This window comes from Mirounga leonina, unplaced genomic scaffold, assembly GCF_011800145.1.
Source record: "Mirounga leonina isolate KUSES-001 unplaced genomic scaffold, KU_Mleo_1.0 Mir_94, whole genome shotgun sequence".
Taxonomy (NCBI): Eukaryota; Metazoa; Chordata; class Mammalia; order Carnivora; family Phocidae; genus Mirounga; species Mirounga leonina.
In genome coordinates, this window is record NW_023270855.1 from 38,946,455 (window position 1) to 38,972,138 (window position 25,684).

Consider the following 25,684-nt stretch of genomic DNA (forward strand, 5'->3'; position numbering starts at 1 on the left):
TTTCTTTCTTTCTTTCTTTCTTTCTTTCTTTCTTTCTTTCTTTCTTTTTAAGATTTTGTTTATTTGAGAGAGCGAGTGAGAGAACACAAGCAGGGGGAGGGGTAGAAGGAGAAGCAGGTTCCCCCATGAGCAAGCAGCTCAATGTGGGGCTCGATCCCAGGACCCTGAGATCATGACCTGAGCCGAAGGCAGATGTTTAACTGACTGAGCCGCCCAGGTGCCCCGAGTTTAGGTTTTTCTTTGGAAACTTTCTGCTCCTCAAAACCTGGCATGGGAATTCTCAGGAACTGCTAAGGTTGAGTGGGTACCCCCTCTTCCTCTCATGACCCTGTACACACACACACACACACACACACACACCTGTCCTATGGCTACCATGGGTCACTGACCTGCTCTTCTCTTCCTGAGAAAGTTGGTTCAACCTTAGAGGACTGTGGGGTCCAGAAAAAAAGCCCCAGCTGCTCTGGCCCAGCTTTGTCTCCTTCTGTCTGTGTAGATCTGAATAAGCCTTGGGTTCCTCCTCTGTAGAGGGGAGCCTTTAGGCACTGCCCATCCGCCTATCCCATGGGGTAGGCAGCAGAGGTCGGCACCTCACGTGGGGCCGGGACTTTCCTTAGGGCCTTCTTTCCATGAGTCGCCTTCCCATCTCCCCTCCCTTTGAGGAAGGACTCCAGGGTGGGCCCTGTGGCTGCCAGACCTGCCTGCTTGCGGTTGGGAATTCAATGTGTATCCAGACAGAGGCTCAGACCTTTCTTCTCACGTTCTTGTGGGGGTGTGTCAGGTGATCTAGGGGTCCCTTTTACAGATGCTGGAAAACTCACCAGTGAGGAGGGAGAGGCTGCTTTCCACAGCTGGTCTTGCTGCATGAGCTCACCTGCTGTGTTGGCCCCCTTTTCCTCCTTTGCGACTCCTGAGTGACAGAGGTTTGGGTGGTGTCTGGGGGTTGCAGAGTCCCTGGATCTTCCTCAAGGGCAAGGGGTGGGGCGCTGAGGCGGGGACAGTACCCAGGAGCTGAGGAGGCTACGGCGAGGGGCCTGGCCCAACAAACGGCTTGGCGGGTTTGCCTCAGAAGCCCACAGCAGAGTTATTTTCGACTCTAGTTTCACATCTTGCTGCTTTTTAAAAATACCAAACCATGAAATTCCTGCTCCAACTATGTTTTTTTATGGCACCCGTGCTTCAGGCTGGCCACAGCAATGCTGTGATGTCACGTTCAGGTTCCTGTGACTCACCAGGGGCCGCTGGGCTCCAGGACTAGAACATGCGTGCAGTGGGAAGCAGGCGGGGGCAGGCCCACCCAGCCCCGCCAGTTTGGGCCTCTTGACATTTGAGTTTGTGAAATATCCAGGTTGTAACTCTGCTGATCTAACTCAACAAGGCTAAGGATTTTTGTCTGTGTGCTTTGGAGGGTTAGATAAAAGGGCCTGTTTGTTTTGAGACATCCCGACCCTCCCCACCATGGTCCTGGCAGTTCCCTCTTTGATGGGCTGCTTGGGTGAGGCTCCTAGTTCCATGCCAGTAGGGAAGGTGGGAACGCAGGGCCTGCCTGACCACTCTCTGGGACTCCCGGGATACCTCTTTCCTGGGCAGATGAACAGTTGTTTGTACAAACAGCCTCTCGATTTTTAAGCAGTTGTGCCATTTTAGCTGGGGGCCAGCCCTCCCAGGTGCGCCCGGACCGAACTCGTCGGGAAGGGAACAACTCGTCGGCTGGGCAGAGTGAAAGTCTCCTGCCCAGCCGCCCCCACCCCCTGCCAGGACCCCTGTTTCTAGGGTGCATGCAGCCCTCAGAGATGGGCAGTGACCTGGGGTGGTGATTGCCGGGTCCCACAAACACGGGCCCTCTCTCCACATCAGCACTTCTGGCCACCTGGCCTACCTAGACCAGAGGGGGGTCTAGCTGTCGTCCTCTGTACAGACATTCAAGAGCTGCCCTTGGGCAAAGTCAACTTCGGGACAGCCTGCGCTCCCGCCACTTGGGGTTTGGAGACAAGAGATTTGTTTTTCCTCTGTCAAGAGGCTGCTTCCTGGGGACAGGACACTCCGTGGTCTGTGTCAGCGGCGTACTTGGGGTCTGACTCTAGCCGGCTGCAGAGGGGCTGGGCCCTGGCCCTTCCGCAGCCCCGTTGCTCTTTTTGGCAGTGTATCCACAGGCTCCTCTGGCCTTGCAGAAAGCAAAGGCTGGTGCTGCTAGCAGGACTCAAAGGCAGGACAGGCTCGTGTTCATGAGTGCGTGGGGGGGCTGCACAGCAGCTCCGTCTTCTCTGCTGTCTGCCCTCATGGCCAAAGTACCCCTCCCCTCTCCAAAGAAGCCGCAGACCAAAAGCCCCCGCCCACCAGATGGGCTTGGGATGGCTGCGGTTACCTCGGGGGACCCCAGAATGTTCACGGTCCTAGGAGAGTTCTCCTGTGAGGCCCTGAGCCGGCTCCGCCAGGGGGAGGGAGAGCGGGGGCTGGAGTGGGATAACAGGGCCCATGCAGGGGCATCTTGTTCAGACTGACTCTGGGATTACTCTAGAGGAGGGAAGAAGGGGACTGCGGGTGGTTTGCTCGCGCTCCGCTGGGGACACAGGGGCCCTCCAGGGACGGATGCTAAGCACTGGCCACATGAAGGGGCCTATGAGTGTTCTGGTTGTGACAGGCAGTCCCAAATCGGCCTACATGGCTCTGTGATGAACCAAGTCACAGCTGATCCTGTGTCCATTTGGCACTCTCCCAAATGAAGCGCCGCTAGAACAGGGGCAGGGAGAGCTAGAGCTGGGCTGGCCACTTCCGTCCCCCTGCCCCGTGGAGGGCCCTCTCCGGGCCTGGACTGCCGGTGCAGACCCTCTTCCTTGGTGGATGAAAAAAGGCAGAAAGATGCTTTCAACTCAGAGAGGCATGGCTTCTCGGGGAGCGGGTCCATGCCCCCCCCCTTTCTGATTTGGGCCCAGCTGGTGGCTCCAGAAAACCATCCAAGATGAGAGGCTAGCTTTCCTACCATGGGCCAGTGGGTCCTTCACAGGACAGGGGAATCCTGTGAGCCCTTCTTCCCCGAGCTGGGCCTGTTGGGCTAGGGCTACAGCCTGCTTGCCAGACGGTCCTGAGGCCTCCAACAAGCTACCTGACAGTCTGTCTGACTTGGGATGATGGTGTTTTATCGGGTTGTGGTAAATTAACTACCACATTGGATTACAGATTGTTGGAAAAGTCAACTTCCGAAGAAATGGAATGCAGAAGGTGGTCCGAGCCAAGGTTCACGCCCCATGCTTAGCCCTGTCTTGGACTCACCCTGGAGTCAGAGTACAGCAGAGCCTGTGGCCGAGCAGTGATTGGCATCCTGCACCTTAGGGTCTGTCCCGGTTAGACCCTTGCCTCCCTGGTGGCCTGCCCAGGGCTGACAAAGAGATGAGCTTGAACTCAGGCCAGTGTGGGTGGGATATGCAGCTCAGATCTTCTGTCCTGGTGTGGGTAGCACCCCATGGGTCCCAGGAGCATTCAGTTTTATGGATGGTGATGAGTGGACCCACTTTTTATACCTTCTCTTGTGGGGGTAAGTAGTAAGATGGAAAAGTCTGTGTTCATTTAAAAGGAGCTGCTTTTAAGCCACAAGGAAAGTAAATTAGCCAAGATTCCTTAATCCCATGGCTAATCCACCAATAGAAAATAGTGTTTCATGTGCTTCCCGAAGAGAGCTAATCCTCAGTAGAGGTGGGGGCTGGGGGGCTGCAAAAACGTCAGAGAAATCCTATATCCCTGAGATAATATGAAACAGAAACACGGACCTGTGGGCTCGAAGGACAAAGGCTCATTTTGTATTGTTAGCAGCAAACTGGGGGGTGAAAGGGGTTGGTTAAAAAGACAGTTGCTGAGCCCAGAGAGATTGAGAGGAATTTCTTCAGAAACACATTTTGTTGTGCATCGACTGTGTGTGATCCTGGGCAAGTTAGTCTGTCAGACGTCAGCGTGAGAGGGAATCGCCGATTTCTTCCCCTCTGAAGTTCAGGGCTCGAAGCTGTTAGCCCTCATCAAATGAGGCCTGAGGTGGGAGGGGGAGGAAGTGGGTTGCTTCCTGGACTCCCACCCCACTCTGTGCACCCCCACATCCTGCTGAGGCCAAACTGACAGGGGCCCCTCTGGCCTACCTACCCTCCAATCCCTCCCCCGCTGTCCCCTCAAGCCTGCCAGGTCCAAGGCCCAAGCTGTGGGAGGAGGGTTCCTCACTAGCCAGGTGGGCTCCAGGGGACCTGGGCTGACTGGTGGAGGACCTGAATTCTCTGCATCTTGGTGGCACTCAGGGCCTGGCATTTGTCCATCCCGCGCCCAGGGTGGCACGTACTATGTGCCAGGAGCTGTGCCTAGAAACAGGAAGACAGCAGTGAGCAAGAACAGACAAAACCCCCTGTCTTCGTGAAGCTGGCATTCAGACCGATGGAGGTCAACGGCTGTTGAGGGCTGGCATTTGCACCTTTGACTCCAAGGCCACAGACCACGGGGCACTGGACAGAGGATGGGGCAGAGAGGCAGAGTCTTGGCTGGTGGGAAGGGCGGGGCTGCATTCCCAGGAAGCCGTGCTGGCCCTTCCGGCCCCCGTTCACCCCTGACATGGCTGGCCAGGGCATCATCTGCAAGACAGCCCTGCGTGTGCACACACGCACGTGCACACACACACACAGACATACACCAGCAGACAAAGCTGGGGCTAGCAGGAGACGAGGTAGAGCTGTGCGGGCACTGAGCCTGGCAGCCCCACTTTGTTTTGATAACTCACAAGACCCCACAGCAAAGAGATTCCCCTTTTCTTGCATCTGTTTTAGATCTTTAAAATCTGAGTGAAGTCAAAACCATACTACAGGGGAGATTAATTCCACATTTTTCCATCTTTGCCATGAAACCAAAAGAAAGTTAGACATTCTGTACGGCACAGTCGAGACAGGGGCGTTGAGCCAATGGCCAATGCCAGGACGTTTCCCGCAGCCTGGCACCAACCAGGGTCCCCAGTGTGGTTGGGCAGCTGTGCCCTCTCCCTAAGCCCCAGGGCGCCTGGGACACTACCACCGGGAATCTGGCTTCTGGGTTGGGGGGAGGGGGCTGGGATGCCCTAGCCCCTGTAGGAGACTGCCTGGAGGAGCCCAAAGCAACCACAAGCCTGGAAGTGATTAAAAGGAACTTTCCGTCACGAGAGAACTTTAAGGAGCAGCCAGACCCCCACGTGCCCTGATGGCTCAGTCCCTACCAGGCCTGACCACAGGCTGCCTTCTTCGGGGCCCCATCAAGCCCCATCTGTGCCCGAGGCCCCCTACAGCTCAGAGCTCAGCCGTGGCCCCTGTCAGGTGGGGAGCCATGTTGCCCACAGTATACCCCCATGTCCAGAGCAGGGGCCACATAAATATTAGCTGTTAATATGGTATGACAATGGAGCCCGGAGAGAGGCGTTGTACAGATGGGGAATCTGAAGCCTTGAGTCAGGTAACTTGCCCAAGGCTGCTCAGCAAGTTAGTAGTCAAGTTCAGATGTGAACGCAGGAAGGACAGCTCCGGAGCTTGTGCTCTTACCACACAGGACAAACGTGGGGACCGGGGGTTACCATGACAGCATTTTCCAAGGGTCCGCCCCCATGCTATGGCCAGGACATCCTGGGAGAGGAGGAGGACAGGCACCAAGTGTGGGGCTGGGACCAGGAGGACTTCAGGGGAAAGAGGGTTGGAGTGGGGCTTTAGGCAGGTGGCTTTGGTTAGAGAGAGCGGTAGTAACAGGCAATGAGAGCCTTGAGTCCGGCCTTTATCCCTGAGCTCCTGCACAGGAAAGGGACATGGCAGAAGCAGTGTGGAGGTGAAGGACCCAGGAGTCCCGGGAAGCTGAGGCGGAAGGTGGGGCTTAGGGCACCCACCGCACGTTGAGGGCCCTGGGGCAGGGGTAGCCTGCCTGGATCCCGTGAGGACACTCCTCGAGCAGAGCCCTGACGTGAGGGCATTGCCCTGCCTGACTCAGCAGCCAGAAGGGTCGTGGACAGCATGGTCCAGTCACGGGATTGGTTTCCTGCGCCCCGTCAGCCCTTCCTGCGGCCCCCACCCGCTCTAGCACCCTCCTGTACTCACCACTCCCACTGCTCTCTCCCGGCCTGTGCCCAGTGCTGCCTCTGCCCTACATACTTCACTTCCCTCCCTCTGACTGTCTCCCCACTCCGTGGCCCTGGCACACACCTGCTCGTGTGGCACCCCCCACCCCAACCGCTTCACCCTCTTGCCTCGCTGCCCGTCTTGCCCCCTTCAGACACCGATGGCTCGGTCTCCTGGCTTCCTGCCACACTGCCATCCCAGAGCTGCTTTAGTTCCCCTCACCACCGTGCCGCGAGCCCGGCAGAGTGCTTGAGGGGGGGGCGTGTGGCCGGAGGTGAGCTCTCCTGTCCAGCCACCCTGTCCACCTCTGGGCCACCTGTCTTCCACGTTCTGGGGAGGCCCAGGAGGGGATGGTGACCATAAAAACCGCCTAAGAGGGGCCCCATGCTCCACCCAGGGCTCTACTGAGAGCAGGAGGTAGACGTGGAGAAGTGCCCTGGCTGGGCAGGGGGCTGCAGGAGAGAAGGCTGGGACGGGGGAGTGCTGTGGGGAAGCCTAGAGCGCGGCCTCCGCGTGTGGGAGCCTTCTGTAGGGAACTGGCCGAATATCTGAGAGAGGCACAAAGAACAGCTGGCTCGTCTCCCTCCATCTTTCTCCCCTCTTCCAACACGTTACTCACTGTTAGTCGTGGCCGAGCAGCTTCGCCGGAAGCCAGCCCAGACAGGACCGGTGCTGAGGCCACGCCAGTGCCTAGAAGCCCCTACGAGCCAGAGCATCTTGTTGGCGGCATGTGGCGGACCTGACAGATGTGGGGGTGTCAGGAGGGCCCCCGCTGGTGTGCTGTGGCCGCTCGGGGCTTTGTGGACGTTAGGCTCCAGTTTTCCTGCTGCATTTGCCTGTGGGCTGTGCAGGAGAGAGGCTTTCAGCAGAGGTCACAGTAGCAGCCGTGCTCTGGGTGGAGGAGCCACTGCTGGAAGGCCCCTGGCTCAGGGGGTCTGCCCTGGGTCTGTGTTCTGAAGTGCCAGTTCACTCCCTTCCATTTCACGTCCAGCTGAGGCACCACTTGGCCACGGTCGGTTCCCGGGCTGAGCCTCTTCCCCCAGACTCACTCTGGAACCTGCTCTGAAAACTGGCCACTGAAACTTGCTCAGACCTGTGAGTGTGATAAGGCAGTGCCAGGGAGTGGAGGCCTCCCTATTCCTGTCCCTTTTTGGCTGAGGGCCCTGGGGCCCCTCCACCTCCCTTGTGGCCACCACACTCTCTTCCAGACCAACCACACTGACCTCCTTGATAGTTCCAGGTGTACCATATTCTTCTGTGCCTCAGGGCCTTTGTACCTGCTGTAGCTGGTGTTTGAAACGCATTTCCTCCAGCCCGTCTTGTGTTGTCTCCTCACAAAGGCCTCCCAAGTCCTGGTCAGAGTTGGAGCTCTCCTTCCCAGGTCTGTCAGCCCCAGAGTAGGTGAGCCGTGTCAGGGGCCTGGACTTCACTTGGAGTTCACGCTCTGTGAACACATCCTGCTCCTTTTCTTGCCTTCTCCCCAAACACAAGTGTAAAGGGGATGAAAAAGAGCCCTGAAAAGGAGGTAGAAACGAGGACTAGGGGAAAGAGCTGAGGAAAAAAATGCAGGACAAGCCCGCCTCAAAAGGAAACAGTCTGCGGAGAAACAAGAGGCCAGCAAGGCTGAAAGAAGGGGAGGTCATGCCGTGAGGAAGTGGGAGGCCGGGAAGTAGGCAGAAGGGACAGAGGAGAAGCCCTGCAAGCCCGGGGAAAGCGCAATGGCAGAACTGGCAGGGAGAGGGGTCCCGAGAGGACTGAGCACTGCTCCGTGAGGCGAGCGGGGCCTCTGAGGGTGGGGGATTCCTTCCCTCAGGGAGCACTGGACTTCGCCTCCTCCACACGATGCCCGAGCAGAGCCCGCGGGAGCATCCTGGCTCCCCAGCCCTGGCTCCCAGCCCTCTCCGGCAGAGCGCGGTCAGGCGGAGGCCCTGCAAACGCACTTTGGCCTCTGGCAGCACTACCGATGCCTGAGTCCCTGTCACACACCAGGAGTGGGGGCTGTCCCCTTGGCCACCTCGGAAGTCGGTGGCGATACCCACCCCAAGCTCCGCCCCACACAGGGCACCCAGACTGGCCCATCTGAGCCCTTGCTGGGCGTGGGGACAGGGTGAGAGCTGGCCTCTGCTGTTCCAGCTGCCAGGCCCCGCAGCCTCAGGCAGGCATCAGAGACCTTGATGCCCGTCGGGAAAAGGCGTCTAAGGCAGCGAGGTGCGGAGCCACGGTGTCTGTGGAAACGTCCTGCGTGTTGTGTTGTCTCCCGCTTGGAGCTGGAGGCCCTGGGTGCCAGACATGTGGCTGAGGACTGGCATTTTGGTGCCGTTTCTTTGAGCATCACTCAAGTTGTTAGGGGACTAAAAATACAAGCCTGTCACTTTAAAATCGGTTATTTTTATACCCCACTCAGAAGGCCCTTCAGGGTGTTACATGAACCGTCTTACACATCTTGAACTGTGAGTGAGACAAGCCGCTCGCCTGTTAATGTTGACTTGACAGGGGACAGATCAGTGTCTGCTGTCCCCTAAGCAGGAAAAGGAGGATTCGAATGAGATGCCCTTGTTCAGCCTCTCCCGGGAGGATTTTCCTCTGGAGACGCTTCCCTGCCCCCAGCCGGAGCTGGCCTCCCTCATGCTCTTGGCGTTGATCCCCAACACCTCCAGCACCCTCCTCCCTGTTGGGCCCACAGTGTTGGGCTGTCCCTTCCTTGTCACCCACTGAGGGGCCAGGCTGCTTTCCAGGGGGTTTCAGCAGTGTCCCTGGCATCATCGTGCCCCGGATTCTGTCTGGGGCCCAGGGGCTTGTGGGTCCACTGCTCTCCCCCGTGGTGTCCCCCACTCTACCCCCAGCAGTAAAGATGATGTCAGCAATGCAAAATAGCCCTGCTGCTGGTTCAGGCCCCCTGCCGGCCCTCAGAGGGGCCTCACACTTAACCTGTCCTGTCTGGAGCCCATTCTCCACCTTTCTTGCAGGCCGTCCTGTCCTGTGATCTGTCCTGTGTTCAGGGCCTCAGGGAATGTCCCTTCTCCCATCTGCCATCTGATTTACCACCAGGTGCTGGCAGTTCATTCCTCGTGGGTGTGTCTGGTTAGGCCTAACCACAGCCATGCAGGCCCTCCCCAGAGCATCCCTGTGTGGCAGCCAGAGGGGTCTGCTCCCCACTCAGCCTAGGACTCCCAACACCATCCTGTGCCCTGAAGCTAAAGGCAAGGCCACCTGACATGGCTGCCCAGGCCCTGGCCCCATCTCCTGCTTCCATGAGGCCCTTCCTCGTTCCTGCACACGGACCTCCTTTGCTCCATCCCTACTGTTTGTTTCTTTCCCTGCCACCTCCAGGCTCCATGCTCACTGATCCTTTGGCCCCAGCGCCCTTCTTGCTCGCTTGCCTGGTGAACTCCTCCTTAGCCTTTGCTCACCCCTCCCTTCCTAGGGCCACTTCCCCAGCCCAGACCCCTCGGTTCTTCCCAGCATGCCCTGCTGCTCTGTCCTGCTGCTTAGTACTTGCCTCTGCACCGTGGTGTGCACCCTGCGGGCCCAGCCGAGGCTGTGTATGTCCTTGTCACCCTCGGTGACACAGGCCAGCCCAGGGGCTGCACGCTGAGGAGGAGTGCATGAAGAGAGTCTGGGGCAAGGGTCTGCAAACTTCCTAAACAGTAAATATCCAGCTTTGTGGGCCAGAGGGTCTCTATCACAACTCTGCAACCTGCCGGCTTCGTCAGAAAGCAGCCGGAGACGGTGCACAAGCAGATGGGCATGACAATGAAACCTTATTTACAAAAATGGGCAGCAAGCCGAGTGTGCCAGGCCTCAGTCTAGAGAAACAACAGAATACATTCAACAGCAAGCAGGAATGTTTCTAAGGGCACTATTTCCCGTGACCAGGGCTGTGGTTTCCTGGGAATTGCTGGTGACAGCAGCAGAAGGTGGTGCAGAGACAAGCCCCCCGGTGAGCCTCTGACAGGTGTGACTTTGAGGATGAAACTTGTGGGTCTCCTGTGACCTTGCCCCATGAGGCTCCCCTGTGGCTGGCAGGTGAAGGCTGTGACCTTGGACGTGGGCGGTGTTGGACAGGGGTGATGGTGTCCAGGCGTGGGGTCTGAATTCTGCTTCCTGTCACTGGGGTTCAGGGGGAGAATAGTCGAGCCCCGTGTTGTGAGGGGGTGGGGCACCAGCAGGGAATCGGGTGAGTTCCATAGCGTGTTTGGGAACTGATCACTTGTGCTGAGTGACATGGCACCCCGGTGAAAGAAAGCGTCTAAAAGTCAAGTGTTCGGGTCCTTTCTCATCACGTATCTACTAAAAGGTTCTTGTTGGTATGTCCCTTTTATCCATAGAACATTGCCTTTTTGTAGCCAAAATTGTGACTCTCGTGATAATTCAGTCAGGTGAGAGACTGCTTTATGGGGCTTGGGGGCATCTGAGGCCTGGGAACCACCTCTGAGGGTGGCCCAATGGTGTGAGGGGGCTGCTGGGTGACCCTGGGGGGTGGTCCCTTCCCACTGCTTCTGCTCATTTAATCTGGAGCCACCTGGCCAGGTGACCTGGACAGGACAGAAGGTGGCTGCTGGTGGGTAAGAATAGAGATCCACAGGTTCCTCCTCAGGCTGCCTGAGTTTGGGCATTGGGTGGGGGACACACAGGCCTCCTGGGGTTACATGGCCAGTAGCCCTCAGGCATGGCTGGAGCAGGTGGGGAGGAATAAGGCCAGGCCTCACCTTATACGTGCATGATGGGGACAGAGCCAAGGTACAGCTCCCAGTGCCTTAGCGCGAACTCTGAAGCCGGGCCACTGCAGTTCACGGCCCTGGCCAGTCATTTATAAGCTGTGGGACTTTAGGCAAGTGCTTAATAGCACTGTGCCTTGGTTTCCTCATGTGAAAAATGGGGATGACGAAGGCTCCCGCCCTGAAGGATTGTTGAAGAGTGCTTGGCGTATCATGAGCACTCCATGAACGTCAGCTGCCAGGAGCAGCCCCCTGGAGCAGAGTGTGTCAAAAATCATCAGGATGACCGCCCCCCTCCCCCGCCCAGAGCCCGTCCTGGCTCTTCCCACCAGTCTCCCTTTGAGTCTGAGCTCCACACCCCAATTACAGAGGGGACTCTAGAGTAAGCTGCCCGGATGGCACAAGGCCCAGGGAGAGGGAATGAGTTGCCTGGTTTCTCCAAGGTCAACAGACAGAAGGGACCTTTCTGGAGGAGTTTGGACCCCAGCATGCAGGAGGCCTAGGAGATGGGTCACCTTGCCCAGACAGGTCTGCCCAGCAGCCAGAACCCTGGCCTTCTCAGCCCTTTCTCCACTTTTCCTTTGCCCTGCTGGAAAGGCAGAGGCCACAGGCACCCAGGTCAGACAGGGCTGCTTCCCTCATTGGCATCCGCCACCAGACCCAGCCTGCACCTCCTTGGGGACTTAGAAGCTGTGGGACTTATAAGGGGGAGAGGCTGGGACCAGACCTCTGACCCACCGTTCCTCTGCACAGAGAAAGGTGAGGGGCCGTGTGGGCCCAGGCCTGCTTGCAGGGCCAGCTCTCATTTGCCCTGAGTGAAAGGAGGGTGAGAAGGTGGGGTGGTTGGTGTTTGGTGTCTGGAAGACCATGGAGCTGTTTGCTTCAGTAGTGCTCCTCCCCAGCCTCTGGTCTCTGGGCCCCGTGTGGCAGGACCTGGAGCACAAGGCAGGGTGAGCAGCCTGCTGGGCGGGGCCCTGGGCAGCTGGAGGAACGGACTAAGGCCTCTGCCTTCTGGGCGCTGAGGCAGCACGTATTTACTGAGGCTTGCTGTGTGCCTGACACTTGGCGCGGGGATGTTGCCCTGAACCAACAGGTGAAGGTCACACTGTGAACAGGGTCATGAGGTACGGCTCAGAACCCGTCCTTGCTGGGGATGCCCTCGCCCGCCCACGTGCTATCCAGATGCTTTCCCCTTCCCCCCATAGGCCCCAGCAGCCGGGAGGCAGGGTGGCACCATGGTGGCCTAGGCTTAGTCCCTGCAGGTGGCCCGCCTGCCCTCTAACTATCTGTACCGCCAGCCCTGAGTGTGTTTGACCTCTGCTCCTCAAGTGCCCCAAAGGCAGCCATTCCATCGCAGGGGAGACCTTTTCCCTGGTGTAGGGAAGGCACATCAGCAAAATTAGGCATTGGGGTTTCTAGGTTTCATCTTACCCTGAGAGACCCCATTTTCCACATAAACGACGCCTCATGCTTTATTAGAGTAGGATTATTAAGGAAAACTTGTGGAGCAGAGAACGCCGGACAACATTCTAATGTACAGATATCCAAAAATTGTCCTCCTCTCCCTGGCCCATCTGTCCGGCTCAGACGGGGGGGTCGGGTGGGATCAAATGTGAGCACGAAGAGCCTGGTGGACTTCATCCCTGGATGGTGGCTGCCACTCAGCATCTTGACAGAGTGTGCTGGGGGGGTGGGGGAGAGGGGAAGTAGAGACCAAATGCAGAGATGATGACTCTTCCAGAGTCTTTTGCAGCTGGAAAAGGGGAGAAGCCGGAGAATGGCAGGGAGAAGGAGGAGCTGCAGATTTGAGGAGCAGTGGACTTTAAGCTTTTTTGTCTACAACATGCCACAAAGCACCCTCTCAAAGCTCCCAAAGGAAGGGCCCACAACCGGGCTGGCACCGTCCTTCCGGGGGGCTGCGTATGAAAGAGGTGTGTCCGTTTATTTTTAAAGAAATATAATATGGACAAATGGCCATATTTCTGCCAAGCCGAAGTATGGGCCCCCCGTGGAACTAAGTGGAGGCCTCGTGAAATGTGTGGCACCCCTGGTGTTGACATTGGCCCAGCACCCACTGCCTCCCACATTTGAGACTTCGGTCCCTGTGAAAAGTTAAAAGGGGCGGGGGGGAGGTGGGCAAAGAGGAAAAGCCGGCCTGCTCCCCCACTGTGGCCTGGAGTCCGGGGCCCTCGGAAAAAGTCTGGATGAGGAATGATTTTGGAGCTTGGCTCAGCGAGCCTTTCGCAGCCGCCAGTGGAAACTTCCAGGAATGCTGCTCTGGGCCAGCCAGGGGCTGTTTCCGCCGCCACTTTTACGAGGTACAGACCCCCCCCCCCCGCCACGGCTCCTGGCCAGCACAGGGGGAGTGTGACTATCTCCTTCAGCCCAACCCTGCGTCTCAGGGTGCAGTGCACCTTTTCAGGCTCAGGCCTGTACCCCAGGGTTCAGAGCCCCTGCAGCCCAGGCCGGCTCACTTCGAAAGGGCCATCCGCCAGGAGGAGTAGCCGACATCTGTGCGGGATGCTGTGAGAATTTACAGCAGCCTGAGAGGGGAAACTCCCTCCCCGAATGTTTCAGTGTTTTATTAAATGTATGAAAGGAAAGTTTCCTTTTCACTGGACCAAGGCCCAGAGCCTCCTTGGAGCCTCAGGGAAGGTGGCAAAACCTCTTGGGAAAGCCTACAGACAAATGGGTAAAATTAATAGAAAGTACTGTTTCTTAATCTGACCCCTTCCTGCTGGCTGTAGGCTGCACCGCACAGGGACCTAGCCTGCCTCACTGGCGGCGGACTCACCCCATGTGGGCTGCGGGCCTGGCACACACAGGCACTCACCCCGCCCCCGAGGAGGAGGTGAAGCAGAGCTCAGCCGCCATGGCCAGCATGGGTCGGGCTGGGCGAGGGCTGGGGTTGGCCGTGGGACTGGTGGGCAGGCCCTGGGTGGGGAGTCCTTGAGGGCCGTGGGCCAGCTGCTCTGTGGGGAGCACACGGGCTCCCAGACAGCACCGGCCCTCTGCCAGCACTCTGTGCAATGCCAGAGAAGGTGGGCAGGTTTTGTGCAGCCTTGCCCAGCAGCCATGTCTGCGAGACTGGCCCTGGCCCATGAGGCACATGCAGCCCCGACAGCTGGGGGCATTTGGCAGGCCGGACAGCTAGGTCCCCAGGCCAGCCATGCTGGGTGTGCGGGAGAGGCCAGGGAGCCCCAGGGCTCAGCCTCTGGAAGCCAACATGGTGACAAGCGTTGCCAACATGGGTCAAGCTAAGAAGTGCTGGCCACCATCCTGAGTCCCCTCCTAGTCTCCAGGACTCCCTTGAGCTTGGCCTTGTCCTTCCATGACAGGCGAAAAGGGGCTCCGAGACGGAGTTAGAGCCTATCTCCCAGAGGGCATATTCCTGCAATGGTCCTCACTGGACTGACCCTCCTAGGCTCAGGGGTGCTCAGTCACTCACCTCCCAGCTGAGGGGATCCCCGGGGCAGCCCTGTAGCCCCTCCATCCTCTGAAGCCTGACCACCATTTATTTTGCAGACAGTCTCCATCCTGGAGCAGCGGCTGACGCTGACAGAAGACAAGCTGAAGCAGTGCCTGGAGAACCAGCAGCTAATCATGCAGAGAACAACACCGTGATCAGGGGAGCAAGAATCAAGAGCTCGCTCGATTTTGGGGGGTGGCAGGCTGGAGATTTGTACTATGGGACTTGGGTCAATAAATCAAGGGGATTCAGCTCTATGGGACTCACATCTGTCCCTGAGCCCCTGAGGTTATGCCCTTCTGTCCCCACCCGCTCTCTGCCCCTGGAGGCTTGCCACCTGCCAGTGGAAGGCCCCCGTGGGCAGGGCCCGCACATGCAGAGTGGACTTGCGTTTGGTTTAACGTGAAGGAGTCACTTGAAAATGTTTGCTACCTCGGAGTCCTAATGGGCCCGAAGGTCACAGCTCCCCCCGGCTGCTTCACGGGGGTTTGACCCCCCTCTCTGCCTGATGCCTGGCTCTTCCCCACCCACGACAGCTTAGCAGTGGGCTGCCCATTGGATGGTGAGTCAGGAGTTTTTTCTTAATCTGACAAAAGGCCCAATGTGGGCCCATCCGAGTCAGGTTTGTCCAGGAGCAAGCACTCGGGGGGGTGGGGGGGTTCTGCAGTGTGGCTTTGATTCCTGCTCCACGTGTGTTCACTGGGGCCCGGTGGCTTCTGCCTCTGTATGCATGAGGGTGAAGGAATCTGAAATTAAAATGGACTTTATTGAACTTGTCATAAAAGTGGATTGTTCTGAGTGAGATTTCATCAGTCGTCATCCGCACCCCCCCCACCCCCCCCCCCCCCCCCGGCCCATACCAGGAGAATGAAAGGAGTGGCTCTGGGGGGCCCTGCCAGGTCACCCTGGGCATTCGGGATACTCTCATCTGCATCTGGGAACTGGGGGGGCCAGGACGGCCGACGCCCCTGCACAGCACCCACCCCGCTCTGGCCAGCCCTAGCTGGCGTCGTCGATTGGGTCCCGGAGGACTCAGGCACCTGCATTTCCAATTACTCCTGAGGGTCCGCGCGGGGAGAGCCAGGCCGGTGTTCTCCATGTGTCTGGGTGCCGTCCGTGCCTTCAGCATTTGGCTTCTTTGGGCCCAGCCAGCCAGGGAGGTATTTGTCCTTCAGCAGACCTGCCCTGCCCTGGGGGCCGGGGGCGCCGTGTTAGATCTTCTCGGGAACTTGTCAGTACCACGCAGCTAATGAGCTTCCCAGCCTCTGCGGCTTCCAGGTGGGAGCAGAGCCTGAAGGCCTAGGAGCTGGGGCTGACACGGAGGCAGCCTCTGTGGAGCCCCGATGAACGGCGGGAATGGGGAAGCGGTCTCCTCCAGCTGGTGGGGGAAAAGCTGCTCGCAGTCCGGGGTCAGGCTTCAGACTCTGCCTTTGGCCAGGTGTGTAGCCTCGGCTTGGTGACATAACCTCTCTGAGCCTCAGGTTCTTGTTTTAGGCGGGGCTGGTAGGCATCTCTCCAGATGGTTAGGAGGTAGGCACACTCCCCACGAGCTGAGTGGGGAAGAGGCTGCTGGCTCAGGCTCTTCCAGGGGTTACCCCCGGGGACCTGCCGAGGCCTCCCACGTGACCCCGCGTGTGCAGAAGAGCTGGGCAGGCCTGCAGGTCTGAATTGGCAGGTAAGGCGGTCAGATGCCTCGGGAGGTCAGGGGTTCCCCCTCTGGAAAGGCTTTTAGGGAGTCTGGGCAACCCTAAGTGAGCCTGCTCAGGATGCAGCCTGTGGGGCCGACCTTGTCATCCCCTCCCATGCTGGCTGACCTGTGGTAGCTTCCAGACCTGAAGCTGGAGGTCCCCGTGTTGGGGTTCTGGTGGTCATCTGCAGAGACACAGATGGTGCCCCTAACGGGATGGCGGGACAGGAACCATGTCTCCAGGCATTGTATGGCAACTTGCTCTCGGGCCAGACCAGGGTTACCATCTCCCCGCCTTCAGTGGACACGAGGATTGAGTTGTGAATTTCTCTGTGAAGAAAATGGGGATTGAGAGCCTGCTAGGGATTCGGGAAATGGCCTGGGGTATAGTCTCTGTCCCTGGAAGCCCCGCCCTGGTTAGTCAGCCCCCTCACCACACATGGCTGCGTGCTCTGAGACAGCCCACCCTGGGCTCTCGCACGTGGAGGCAGCCACGGGCCCTCCTGAGGGGTTTCCTGCACACTCACGCACCTGCCTTGATGGAGCCCCCAGCCAGACCCGGAGCTGGGGGGAAGATGGTTCTTGGAGAGCTGTGCTTGTCTTTAAAACACCATGGAAACCCACCTCCTCTAAGCCTGAGGGTCAGCGTATGACACGCAGAGGGCAGAGCTAGGAAGGGGCCAGGTTCTTCCCCAGAGTTCCTTTTCTTGCTCATGTGGGGCCTGACTTGGGACCTTACTGCACTGAGTGAGGATCTAGGGGCCCAGATTGTTCCTGAGAGAAAGGGGACAGGAGACCCTAAGGTGCTCTGACCCCCCACCCCCCACCCCATGAAGGTGCTCCAGGACCCTGCCCTGGGCAACACTGGGCTGGTTGGCTGTGGGGGCCCTCACAAGCGAGAGGAGTGTGGGGCCTGGGTGGGCTTGAGGTGGCGTGGCAAGGTTGGGGGCCACGTGACAGGGCCTTTCGGGTGGTGTCTCCCTGTCAGCCCTTGCTGGCATCTCCCCTGTAGTAGGGGCTCCTACCAGTCCTCCCACTGGTGCTGCCAAGCTCAAAAGCAGCCTTCTGGAAATGCAAATGCCTCTGCTCAGCCACCGTCTTTCCTGATTGTGGATTTTGATAACTGAGCTCCGAAAAAAGCCCAATTGCAAGCATCTCTCTTTTTTTTTTTTTGCTAGGAAGGTCAGGTGAGGTTAGGGGGTTTTGTTAGGAGGTATATCTCAGAGGCAATTCCCACCGCCCCCTCCTCTTGTGGCCCAGTTTTCCTAACGTGAACTTAAGGAACAGGTGTCGGTGATTGGTGATTTTTTTTTTAGGACTTTATTTAGAGAGAGAGAGTGAGAGCCTGAGTTGGGGGAGAGGCAGATGGAAAGGGAGAGGCAGACTTCCCGCTGAGCAGGGAGCCCGATGAGGGGCTCGATCCCAGGACCCTGGGATCATGACCTGAGCCAAAGGCAGACCCTTAAGTGACTGAGCCACCCAGGCGCCCCTGATTGGTGATTTAAATTGCGACCCCCCCCACCTACCTTTGCCAGATTCTTGGGGTTCCAGGATGAACCTGTACTTCTGCCAGAGACACTGAGGGAGGCCCCTCAGGCCAGCTGGATGACTGAGCCAGCAAGTGGCACCTGAATCCTGTTGTCACCCGTGGCAAGCCCGCTCCCCTGTCATTCCTGAGTCTCCACTCCCCATGAGCTCCTGACAGACCAGCCAGCCTGACCTGGAAACTCTGCCATCTTCCCACCCAGCACCGTCCTTGTCCGTCTGTCCCAGGACCCGCTTGCCACAGATTCATGACCTCTCTGTGCTGGTGGGCTGTGTGCATGCAGGCCACCAAGAGGGCGGAGCAGTGGAGTCAGGGGTTCGCTCTGGGAGTCGGGGGCCCCTGACTCACTGCCCAAGTCCAAATGCTGGCTCTGCCACCTGCTGGCTCTGTGATCTCAGACGAGTTCCTAAAGCTTGTGGAGCGTCCATCTGTAAGATGGTGCCAGTCTAAGCAGGCGCATGAAGAGCTCAGAGCAGTGACTGGCACAGAGTGCGAGTGTGGTCCGTGTGTGACCCCCCCCACCAGCCTGGGGTGCTGTCACTTCCGGCAGGTCAGGCCCCTTCCCCGGAAGTTGGTCCATGTGTCCATGTGCTGATGGTCCCAGGGTCCCGCTGGCTCTGGAACTCGTGGCCAGAGTTAGGATCTGTTGATGCTGTGGGCCCTGCCCTGGGCATCCCCAGGGGTGCAGAGGGATTTGGGCCGGCCGGCGGGCAGGGGGTTGCTCAGGGCAGCCCCTCCCCACCCAAGAGGCAGGCACTCTAAGGCCACCTCTTCTGCTGTCACCGAGGCCGCCCCCAGGGCCGGCACGGCCTTGAGGGTGGGTGTTTGTGATTACCCGGAATCCCGGAAACCCAGCCCGCTGAGCAAGCGAGAGCACGGTGAGTCACACTGGCCCTGTTGTCCTGGCTCTCTGTCATTAACCTCATTTTCCTAAATGATTTGCTCAAGATGGGCCCCTGATGGCTCCCGCCTTAATTGGTGTGTGGCCATTTAGGGGGGCCAGAAATCCCCCCGGGACTTCCTACTGAGCACCCCCTGCTCCACACCACCCGCCCTGGGCTGCTGAGGAGGGACCCCCTTGCCAGGACAGCAGTGGCAGGCCGGTGGTGGCCCGGTGGCCCGGGGTGCCGTTCCACTTCCTGTGGGCACTGGGTCCTGGCACAGGGCCCTGTCCCGTCGCCTGACGGGCGCTGCCCACCCCAGCCAGGAGGCCGTGGCGACCTAGGCTCACTGGCTTGGCCACTCTGGGGAAGGCTTTTAGAGGCTTTGCCCCTGACTCCCTGCCGAGGAGGGCCCAGCCCGTGCTCAAGATAGGACTGGAGCCAGGCCAGGGAGACGGGGGCGAAGCCATTAGGAAGTTCATGCCAACCCCTCTTGGGGCTGGGAGCTGCCGTGTGCACTCTCCCAAGAACCTATTTATAGAGCAAGGCCAAGGAGTGCTTTCACTTTAGGTGAGGCCACCTTGAGCCCCATCTGCCTGGGAGTGCTTTCTGGTTGCAGGAATGCCGCCCCCCCGACCCCCATTCTCCTACCACCTATGAGAGACCGGAGTGCTGGCATAGGGAACCTGGGCAGGAAAGGAAGTCATGTTCTACAACAGCTTCCCTTCCTCGGCCCTAAGCTTCTCCATCAGGCACAGTGCGTTGGACTTGGGCATCTTCCGTGGGTACCCGGTAGGTAGGGGGCTGGCCCACAGGAGCCAGGGCCCACGCTCTGCCTCGCATCCCGACATCAGCCCTGGTCCATCTCCATTCTCCTCCCACTGGCTGCCCGGATTCAGCTTTGGAATCTGGACTGCCTTCAGAGCCAGGGATGCCCCTGAGCGTTGGGGGCCATGTTTATCCAGTCTGTGTTGCTCTCCTGGTCTCAGGCCTGGCCCAGGGCACATGCACCCCACTGATGCTCTGCTCCCCTCCCCGGGCAGGTCTCTCTAGAACCACCTAGTTCTAGAAGAACTGTGATGCCCCACCCCACCTCTGCACTGAGCCCCTTAAACCCTGACCGCACCCAAAGACATGCCCTCCTGCCCGTTGTGCCCCCCCACTCCCAGCTCAGCTCCCAGAATCTTCCTCCTGTGACAACTGCTCCTGGATTGGCTCCTCAGAAGCCTCGAAAACTGGGAGCCAGAGAAGCAGTGTAATTAGTCCTCCAGACCCTCCAGGCAGCCTCTCTGTGCCTGCTAACTGGAAACAGAAGGTGCTTTCTGTCGCAGAGCCCTGGGCCAGCCCATGTCTGGGCGGCTGCCGTGGACTTCTTAGCTCAAACTGGGAAGCTGACCTTTGATCCTGGATTGCCCTGGTCCTAGCGTTGGGTCTAGCACCCCTGGTAGTTAGGGTGTGTTGGAGAGCCGTTTGTGAGACCCCACAAGGATGCCCATGCCTTTTGAGAGGTATTCTACAGTTTCCCATTGGGGGATAAATGCCTCTGTTTGGGGTAGCCTCAGCTGCATAGGCTGAGGGATGGGAGGGATGGGAGCCTCAGGCTTGTGCAAGTCAGGTGAGGGCCCTCTCAACCTCCCCCAGAAGCTTGGGCCTGCCTACCATCCCAGAGCTCGCCCCCCAGGGAGTCAGAACCTGCCGAGACGCCCGATCGGTTCCTATCTGGTCCCCCAATTCTGCTCTCGTCCTACCCCATCTGTTCTCATCAGAGTGGACAGGGGCTGCTAAGCTATCGGGGTAAAAAGTAAAATAAAGAGAGAACTGGTAAGATAGCTCATGCTACCCCTGCTCAACCGCCCCAGCGGTTCCCCAGCCTCTTCAACAGCAATGGAGGCCTCAGTGTGTACCACGGCCAAGAGGCCCTACTCAACCCTGCCTGACCCCCAGCCCCGTCTCTTGCCACCCTCCACCTTCCGCTCCTGCCCCTCCAGCCACTGCAGCCTCCTCACCGTTCCTTGGCCACACCAGGCACATTCCAGCCCCAGGGCCTTTGCACCCACTGTTCCTGCTGCCAGGAATGCTCCGACTTCACCTCTCTGTGCCTCAGCCGCCTCATCTGTAACATGGGATGGGGGCAGGAGTGGCCTCATAGGGCTGCTGGGAAGATTCACTGAGACAATTCATGCAAAGCTCTAAGAGCAGGCCTTGTCCTTACTGGGCTCCAGTATGGCCTGGGCAAGGGGCTGGAGGTGGAGTCTGAAGGGCTCAGCTCCTGGCATCGGAGTCCTGCAGGTGGGCCAGCTGGAAACGTGGGGCTCAAAACCAGTGCTTCCAGGGGAGGGGGTAATCCATTGTACCCTGCACGGTCCCAAGACTCTGCTCCTTAACCACCATGGGTCTCTCACTGGACACCCCCCCCCCCGGACACACACATGTCAACATGGTCTCCTACACAGCCTTTTCCTAACGAGGAAAGGCCACTCCAGGTGCCCAGGCATGGCCCCTACCTGACTGGGAGGGGAGGTGGGGCAGCCAACCTACATGCCAGGCCTCCCTGCCCACCCAGTAGCCAAGAGAGGCAAAGGTGGGGGTCAGGGCAGACAGGTCAGTGGCCTCTTTCACCCCAGGGCTCTCTGGTGGCGTGGGGGAAGCTCCTTACACCAGCTCCAAGAGGGGCTGGATCCGAGCAAGCATTTTGCTCCTGGCCGGCTATCTAGCTGTGAATGGGCTTCCTTATGCCCCCGGGGCTCCCCCCACCCAGCTGGTTCTATCTTGCCCCTAATGGCTCAGAACCCTGAGCCAAGCTGGGCTAGGAGGTTGGGGCTTTTTCCACTTGAAAGAGACGAGTAGGCCCTCTGAGGGTCTCTCCCACCCCTCCCCCAGCGGACTGGTGGCCTGGGGGCCTCCGAGAGGGGCCTGGGAGCCTGGCAGCCCACCTCTTGGGCTGGGGGTGGGCACCAGGACTTCGGGGAATAAAGTCTCCTCCTCTTGCCACTCTCACCCTTCTCCCCCCTCCCTCCTCCTCCTCCTCCACACGTGTTTCCAATCCTCTCTCAGGTCCCTCTCCCCCGGCCCAGCCCCTTCCCATTTCCTCTCCAAGGCATCTACTCGCATGTGGAACTCATTAGGAGACCCTCAGGGCTCGTAACCCAACTCTGGCCTGGGCTTGGGGAGGGGGCCCTATGTGTGGCTCCCATGCTGAGACACGGAGGCCTCCCCATCCACCCCGTCCTGCCCTGTGCAGCTTCGAGCTAGAGGCCACCAAAGCTGGTCAGGGCCAAGGGCTGGCGGCTGCTGGTTGGGGGAAGTATGGCTGGGTGTATGGCTTACCTCCTCCCTCTCCAGCCTGCCCCCCACACCCACCCCGTGCCCATGTATCATCCTCACCTCCCCACCAGGCTAGCTTCTGATCCCGTGGGGATGGCTGGGCCTGCGGGGGAAAATAGACCGCAGGGTCCTACAACAGGCCGGAAGAGTGTGGGGTTCTGAGTGATCACCTTGACGACCCTCAGCTTCCCATCTGAAGATGGGAAGGACAGTCCCAGGAAGAGAATGTGGTGTGAAAAGCCACTGGGCAACGTAAGGCCACTTTCTCCCTTGAAGGACACTCTAAAGGCATAGTCCCATGAGCTGATAGTGGAGGTTATGTGAGAAACTGAGCCTGTGGTCTCCAGCGTTTTTTGGTTTTTGGGTTTTTTTTTAAAGATTTTATTTATTTATTTGAGAGAGAGAGACACAGCGAGAGAGGGAACAAGCAGGCGGAGTGGGAGAGGGAGAAGCAGGCTTCCCGCCGAGCAGGGAGCCCGATGCGGGGCTCGATCCCAGGACCCTGGGATCATGACCTGAGCCCAAGGTAGACACTTAACGACTGAGCCACCCAGGCGCCCCTGGCGTTTTTTTTTTTTTTTAAAGATTTTTATTTATTTATTTGAGAGGGGGTGGGGGAGAGCAGAGGGAGAGGGACAAGCAGACACCTCACCAAGCACGGAGCCCAATGGGGACTTACTCCCACAACCCTGAGATCATGACTCGAGCTGAAATCAAGAGTTGGACACCCAACAGACTGAGCCACCCAGGCGCCCCTGTGGGAGTTTGGGAAATGCCAGATGAACAAAATAAACCCAGCTAGATCCTGGCAGGACTTGTCAGAGTCTTTAACACATTTCTATGCTATGCAGTTTGGGCCACAGAGCTCATAGTGTTTTCCAGACATTTGACCACATAACTTTTTTTTTTTTTTTAAGATTTATTTATTTGACACAGAGAGAGAGAGCACAAGCAGGGGGAGCGGCAGGCAGAGGGAGAAGCAGGCTCCCCACTGAACAAGGAATCCGATGTGGGACTTGATCCCAGGACCCTGAGATCACGACCTGAGCCGAAGGCAGCCGCTTAACTGACTGAGCCACCGAGGCGCCCCACATAACCTTTTTTATGGAGGTGTACTAGGCAGACCCAGTGTTCCATGGATCCCACTTTGGACAGTGCTACAGGAAAAGCCCTGAGGAGGCAGGAGGTCTGGGTCAAAGCCCCCCGATGGGAAAGGCTCTCTGAGTTCAGAGCAGGGGCTGTTGTCCGCTGGGTCTGAGCAAAAGGTGGGAACTGAATGGGGGTGACAGCTAAGGAAGGGTGAACAGAAGACAGCAGGGGGCTGGTGTGGCCAAGGCTTGGAGGGAGGACCATGTTTGAGCCATGTGGGGGTCCTGATGACGCTGATTCCCTCCCCACCCGTCATCATGGGGGGGCCGGCAGGTGGGTGGGCAGGCGTGGCCGCAGAGTCAAAGGCATGAGGCTGGCGGGCAGGGCCTTGCCCCGCGGGATGGGACCTGCACGGGCAGGCCCCAGGTGTGGGAGCGTCCAGGCCACCGCCCCCACCACATCAGCTTCAGGACAGGGCAGCCACCAGTGCCCGGTCCAGCAGACGCGCTCCGTCTCCTCGGTCTCTGTTTCACCTCCCTACTGGGGCCAGCCTCTCTGCCCGAAGCCCACTCTGCTCACACTCCCTGGCACAGCGGCCAGAGGCCCCCTTCTCATTCCTCTGCTCCAGGAAGCCTTCCCTTGGGGGTCCTCGCCTGCCCCCAGGGCCCTCTCCCCACTGTGCGGGCACAAGAGGGTTGAGCCAGGGGATATGTGCTCAGCCCGGGGCTGGGCCCTTCAGTGGTGGGCTTCCTCCTGCCTCACAGCGGTTGGCATGGTCTAGTGCACGCCCACTTTATAAAGAAGGACACTGAGGCCCCGAGAGGGGAGGCTGGTGGTGGAATCAGGATTGGAACCAGGTCTCTTGGTCAGGCCCCCCGATCTCCACCCACCACCCCTCCTCTCACTCCTGCCCTGTCCCAACCCACACGGCTCACTCACGCCTTGGATCCTGCTTGGGGCCCTGAGAGTCTGAGTCCATTAGATTCCTCTCTCCCGGGAGACCCTCGTCTTTGCAGGGATGGATTCTGCCAGGTGTTGGGGCACGTGCCCCTGTGGCAGGAGACAGGAGGTGTAGGGCCAGGCCGGGAAGGGGAGTCCTCTAGACCGTGTCCTGGTGTTGCCACTGGGTGCCAGTCTACCTGGGAGCACGGCATGTCCAGCCCAGGCAGCCAGACGGCTGAGCCCACGTGGGATGGCGCTGGGTGCTGAGGCCTCAACCCGCAACCTCGCGCCTGGCCCAGGCCAGCTGGCTCCCAGGCCATTCCCCCTGGCCTCGTCATGCTCATGTGGTCACCGTCACTGTCACCACCAATGCCTCGTAGGAGGGATTCCTGAAAAACAGGGCTGTGTGGGCCGGTGGGGAGGGAGCCGACAGGCCCAGGCGGCAGGCAGATACTAATGAGGCAATTAGACCTGGCAGCTACAGAGAGACCCAGCAGTCTCCACCCCTCGGCCCACCCAAAGCAGACCCAGCCCAGGCCCCTGGCCCTTCCGCCCCGCCAGGTACCCTGGGAATTCCCACCCTCCTCCACCCTCTCAGCCTCAGAGGTTGGGCCGGCTTTACTGTCAGAGGCTGGCTTTACTGTCAGGGGCCTGCCACTGCGGGCTCTCCCCATCGAAAAACCATAGGCTGGATCAGCAAAGACAGAACGAGGACACACGCACCCGCTCCTGACTCCATCACTACTTCCTGCCTTGGCTCTGGCCAGGAATGCCTGCCTAGACACCCTCCTGCCTCCCACCCCTGCTCAAACCCCGGGGGCTCCAGGCCCTTCCTGGCAGAGGTGGCCTCAGAAGGATCAGAAGCCTGGAGCAGGAGGCCAAGGGCAACATGGTGGCCAGATGGGCAGGTGGCTAAGGAGTCCTACTCCCCCTAAGCCCTGGCTTCCATCCCTCAGAGTCTGGGTGGGCTCGTGAGGTGCTGCCCGTAAGTCCCAAGTGTCACAGAAGGAGGGGGGAATCAGCTCAGAGTAAAGATTCTGGGGAGGGGGACACAAGAGGACACACGTGGCCTTCATGTGTGGCTTTGGGGCAGGGACCTGGCCCACCTGGGCTTACCTGGGCTCTTTCCCACTCTCTTGTGGTTCTTCTGAATACCCCGGAAAGCAGGCCCAGCCTGCCTGGTTTCCTGGGGCTGCTGTGCAGCGGCTGGCCCTCTAGGGATGGCCTCAGTGTTGGTGGATGGGGTTCCCAGCTAGTCTAACTCCCAGGCCGGCCCCTCCTCCAGGCTTGTGGGTAGTAGTATGCAGGATCGGAACCCAGGCTGGGGACCCAGGGACCTCTGAGTCTACCAAGAGGTGGGTGTTTGGGCTCAATCTTTGGAGAAAGGGGGAGCTGCACCTGGATGGCAGGGAGGGGCGGCCCTCTGAAACAGGGCAATTGAAGCCTGCCGCCTGAGGTTGGGGACAAGGTCCTGCTAGGCATGTCGAGAGCAGGAATCCATCCCTTGATGGCAAGGAGCCTCTTCTGGCTCCAGGTAATCTCACTGAGTGACTCTGGGCAGGTCATGCAAGATAGGCTGAGGCCCAAGTGGGAAATGGAAGTGGGAGGCTTCCCAAATCACCCAGTGTTCGGGGGAGAGCCAAAGGCATTTTAAATCACGGGACCATGGGTTCACGGCCGACAACACAAAGTCTAGAAGGGGGCCAGGGTTCTAATGCTGGCTCAGCCACTTCCTAGATGCCCACTCCAGCTCTAGAGGACAAGTGGGTTTGGGGAGAAGGATAAGATGGTATTTAAAGGTAAGAGCTGGGAGGAGAGGGTTCCAGCAGAGGGACCAGTGAGTGCCAAGCCCCTAACGATAGAGCAGGAGGATGACATAGGGGGCAGGGCTGAGCTGGGAGAGTGAGGGAGAGAGAGTGGGGGCAGTCAG

The 25,684-nt window shown here is 58.9% G+C and overlaps 1 protein-coding gene across 4 annotated transcripts in view; it reads left to right on the forward strand.

Moving 5' to 3' along the window:
* Window positions 1–15,061, forward strand: part of POC1A (POC1 centriolar protein A) — a 68,831-nt gene extending 53,770 nt beyond the window's left edge. For 2 of the 4 annotated variants that reach the window (XM_034996375.1, XM_034996377.1), the window contains one exon: window positions 14,342–15,059. In XM_034996375.1, the coding sequence (XP_034852266.1) occupies window positions 14,342–14,440 (99 nt within the window). In that variant the 3' untranslated portion in view covers window positions 14,441–15,059. Of the gene's footprint in view, window positions 1–14,341 lie in introns of all 4 variants that reach the window. The other 2 variants (XM_034996379.1, XM_034996378.1) reach the window with 2 other exon arrangements.
* The last annotated feature ends 10,623 nt before the right edge of the window (window positions 15,062–25,684 follow it).